This window comes from Anarrhichthys ocellatus, unplaced genomic scaffold (genome assembly GCF_004355925.1).
Source record: "Anarrhichthys ocellatus isolate YVR2014 unplaced genomic scaffold, GSC_Weel_1.0 scaffold3880, whole genome shotgun sequence".
NCBI lineage: Eukaryota > Metazoa > Chordata > Actinopteri > Perciformes > Anarhichadidae > Anarrhichthys > Anarrhichthys ocellatus.
The window spans coordinates 1-4,938 of NW_022283854.1; the positions used below are offsets into that span (position 1 = coordinate 1).

Below are 4,938 nucleotides of genomic sequence, written 5' to 3' on the forward strand. Positions count from 1 at the left end.
TATATATATATATAGTAGTGATATTTCTTAAGTTTTGATGATTTTCCTGCTTGTAACTATATTTCTGTGGTTCTACCCAGGACTGGGTTTTGGCCCCCACTGGATATTCAGCTTACTACTGTGATGGAGAGTGTTTCTATCCTCTGGGCTCCTGCATGAACGCCACAAACCACGCCCTCATCCAGCAAGTGGTCAGTACGGTCATGACTCTCATCCCACAACACTTATCACATCCTGAACCCTACGATAAGTAAACTCCTTTTATGACTGTCTGGACTTCCATACCAACATGCTATTTAGTATGTCCGAAACCTTAGTACGTGGATTTCCTACTATTAACTGTGATATTTTACTAACATTAACACTGGACACTACGCCAGCATCAATATCCCATAATGCAATCAACGTTCATAATGGATAAATGCGCACAGCTCTAACAGCTAATTCACTTAAATTTAAGCATATGGATATGATTTCACTTTGAGACGTAATCTAGTTCCTAAATGAGTTCAGACCCCGTGAATATTAATTATGAACTGTTCACTCTGCAGGTCCACCTCCTGAAGCCTGACGAGGTTCCGAAGGCATGTTGCGCCCCTACCAAGCTCAGCCCCATCTCCGTCCTGTTCTACGACGACAACAACAACGTCATCCTCAAAAAACACCGTAACATGGTGGTTAAGACATGTGGCTGTCTATGAGAGCCACACAGGTTCCACTTTGACACTGAAGAGTCCTAAACCAAACAAAATGTACATGATGGGGTTTTCTACACAGACATTAACTCTGCCAACGTAAAAGGTTTCTGCTAACAAGTTGAACGATGGCACTAGAAATCTAATTTAACGTGATTGTTTTGAGTTCTGATTCAGGAGCAGTGACTTCAGTCTTTAATCAATTTTCAAATACAGTATTGTCTGTGTCTTGGGTGTTTATGTCCACATTGTCAGCTGGGCCTTTTTATTGAATATCTGAGGTATTTGTTTTTAACAACTTTTCCCCAAACTACCGTACATGCCTTTCTTATGCAGCTGTAGTCTCCATAGAACTGTAGATTGGATGGTGAAACATGCCATTAGTGGTGCTGGTTGTTTTTACTGTAACACAATGTCTATATGAAGAGAAAATTGTATTGAATTAATAAAACAATATTAACATTATCTTGACTTATGGTCATAGTTTTTAAAGGACTAAAACCCTAATAGCTCACTGTAAATATAATATCACTGCAGGTTAGTTAAGTGGACTCTATCAAAGCATTTGAAAATGTCTCCTCAGGTGTCAAGAGTATTGACTATGCTTGCACTAGTCAGCATTTTATTAAGTATTATACTTAAAGTAGTTCAACCTAGGGCTGGGCGGTATGACCAAAAATGCATAGCACGGTATTTTGTAAGATTCTGGCGATATCACGGTATTTTTTTTCCGCGTTAAAGCATTAATTAATTAACGCCGAAAAGAACCGGCCAGCGAGCGGTGAACAGCTGTTTGTGTGGCGTGTCTTCCGTTCTGTCACTTCCTATTTCCTTCACCTACATTCCCCTGGGACCTAAGTCCCTCCAGGTACAGCTTCTTATCAGTCTATGTACCAACGTACAATTATAACAAATACCACACATTACGGTAATCAGCGTTGCATATGTCTGACCAAAATACCTTTTGTTCAGTCTTTGTTCATCCTGCATCGCTCTTTTCTGTAACGTTACTGGAGCGACAGAGCCTCTCCCAGCTGTTAGCGAGCTTTACCCAGCATGCAGTTTGGCGGAGAAATTTTATAAATGTACAATTATTAGTGTTATAAATTGTGTCACAAACTGTTGTCGTGGTGTTTTACTCTGTTAAATAGCGTTAGTTGTGGGTTGTTAATTGTTATAAAGTTACAACCAAGACTAGGGTTCCCTCTCAATACACTTAAGTCAACTAGCTCCGACCGTAGCGTGCTCAGCGGACAACAGTATATTTTGCTGCCTGTTGAAGAGCAACAGAAGTTGTTTCGGCTGTGCACCGACCGATGACTGTATATGAAAAATTCTTATAGGGGAAATTAAAACCGGTATACCGCCCAGCCCTAGTTCCACCTCCAACAGCTGCAACAGTAAAGAGATGAACATATCAGTCAGTAATTATAATCCAATGGACATTCTGCAGAGCACCAAGTATATTTTGATGTCAATACTTGTTTTTGAATGCAGGACTTTACATTGTGCTCTAGTAAATCATTTTATGACGTGGTCATTGTGTAGCTGTTATATGAATGTGATGATACTGCAAAAAAAGACAGTCATAATAAACGAGGCGAGGTCTGAGCTCAATGGTTAATGTGTTGCTGCAGACTGGGAGTCCTGGTGGACACATTTAATCATTACATCTTTCATCTCAACATGTACACAATCCACTGAGAAAACCAGTAACATTATTTACATTGTTCAATTTATTGAAAAGGGTTAAAAAAAAAAAAAGTACAGTGAAAGGAAATTTGTGTTTCTGCTGTTTTTTGGCAGTTAATGAACATTTCTTTAACTCAATCATTTGGGCCAATTACAGTTTCTTCAAACTATGAACAACCAGACTGCAAACAGCTGATAGTGTAAATAAACAGAAAATGTCATGGTTTAACTCGAGTGGGACATGGATGTTTTATTGCCAAGATTATGTTGGGAAACATACCGGAGGAGAACATAAAGTGGGGAGACTTGCTGGGTGGTTTGACGTGAGGTACTGTTGAGTGTTACCGAGTGTGGACACCTGTGGAGCAGCAGCACAGAGGCAAAGCGGTCGAGTCTTGTTGGACAATAACTGAATCTCCAGAAATAGTTTGAGACACTATACATTTCTCCATCAACAAATATACAAAATTAGATTTTAGCATTTTAATAGGCCAATATTCATGGTAAACGTAATCTTCTATAGAGGGTGCACTGATGGCTGAGGAGACATGCAATTACCTCTACAAGTGAAAATAAAATGTTTAAAGTTACAAGAAACTCCACAGCAGTGCCACAGCCATTGTAGAGTGATTAAATGGACCCTTTTACAGCCGACGTCAGCAAAAATATGCGTGCGCATTTTGGCAATGGAAGTGGCATCTTGCCCCAGACGAGTTTGCAAGCTTCAAACATCGATTTAAAACTGTTAAATATTGGGCCACTTGTGTGCTCACCTGAAAAGTCAATTGTTTCGGTTGCATGTGTGATGTTTGGCGGTTGAAGCCTTGACACAGCTCTACAAGCTCGTGCACTCCTCCATACTTCCGATGCCAAACTGCGTGCGTGCACTTTCGTACGTCGTCATAGTAATTTGTATAAAGTTGGGGTCTTAAATGTGAAATTGATTCCTAGCTAGCTAACATATTCAAAAATAGTTTTTTTCCCTTCCCATTTTTTCAGACTCATCACATCTCCCAGTCATTACTCGCAAGATCATTTTATTCAGTGTTAGCAGGCAGGCCCCCTCCCCCATGTGGATAGCAAGGTAGTTGTACACAATAAATATAAAAGTGGGGTGCTGGTGTACTTGGTGCGCCCGTCATTGTTTTCTCTTACACATGTAGGTACACAGCACATCCCTCCATCCCAACAGGTTGCCCATGAATACTGAGTGTTCGTCACCAACATCCTTCAGGCGCAGAGATTCAATGTTTAGTCCGTGGTCATTGTGTATCTGTAAGCAAGAGTTTTTTGTATTATGGCATAATTATGGTAAATGATTTTTTGTTCATTGTACAAAATGTAGAAAAGTTGTTTAAAGCCGTTTTATAGAGACGAGCAGTAGAAGTTGTTTCACTATAAGTTAGCTAATTCACTTGGAAATGAATAGTTTCCTCTCTACAATTGAATGCCCCATTTTCTAATCCCCGTGGCACGTCTGTCATTTCCATCCGTGACATCAAAAGCAGTGCTCGTGACATTATGTTATCAAATGTGCGGACGTTTGAGAGAAACGGAGCATGTGTGTGACGCGAGTATGTCATTAGCAGTAATGTTACAGCTGTGAACGTAGCAGCGCAGTGTGTGTACAGTTTAGCTATCGTGAATAATGCTACAACTCCGCAACACTCAAGTAAGTCCCCGTGCATAATAAAAGTGATTATTTTATTGGTTGGCTTGTTTTTAATGCGCATTCGAAATTCCTAGAAATCAAAACAGCTGCGGGAAAAAAAACGCACTGCTAATAAGAAAGTTACTGATTTGGTGTGGATCGGCTCACAGATAGATGTGTTCAAATGTATTAATGGATTTGGGGTTTGGTCTGAAAAGACTTTAAGACATAAAACCGTTACTACTTGGTCTTACCCGGTTCAGGTCCAGTCAGCAGTTCTTCATGCCTGAACATCCACCAGCTCAGGAGGCATGGGGGACTTGGGGTGTTTGCTCTCAAAGTGCTGCTTAAAGGTCTTGGGGTCGGGCATCTGGGTCTGAAAAAAACAACAGAATCATGGTTTCAATTTATTTTATGGCAACAAATTAGAACTGAAATTTTAATTAATTTAATCCAGTTTTTCTCAATTATTCACACACCAACACATGAGACACAATGACCACAACCCGTAAGTCATGAACCAACTCTGCTTAAATACAATGACATGTCCTGCATGTACACTGAGATTGTAGTTCTGAACCACGTTTTTTTAAAAAAACAATACACAATTCTCGACTCAATCTTCACAAAGAACATTTTACATAGAAAACAATGCCTTTCAAAAAGCTAAACCTAGCTACCCTACTACCCACTCTGACTCCTCACACGGGCAAACACATATTTAACAATTGTTCATTAAGCAACCAGAGCTTCAGCAATAAAAGGGCCCCGGGTGAGCTCGAGGAGAAGGAGAAGGAAGAAGAAGAGCGACGAAGGACATAGGAAAAAGCTATAGTCTCTGAGGACATTCGGGTCACTTTGGTTTAACAATGAGCAGGTTCACAGTATGTAAGGTAAGGA

At 40.1% G+C, this 4,938-nt stretch overlaps 1 protein-coding gene across 1 annotated transcript; it reads left to right on the top strand.

The window, feature by feature from the left end:
• Window positions 1-59: 59 nt before the first annotated feature.
• LOC116379204 (bone morphogenetic protein 8A-like) lies at window positions 60-1,381 on the top strand (the record flags this gene model as incomplete). Its single annotated transcript, XM_031841145.1, has 2 exons — window positions 60-191; window positions 552-1,381. Coding segments are annotated over 2 exons (282 nt in total), but the record flags the coding sequence as incomplete, so codon positions are not given.
• Between the last annotated feature and the right edge of the window lie 3,557 nt (window positions 1,382-4,938).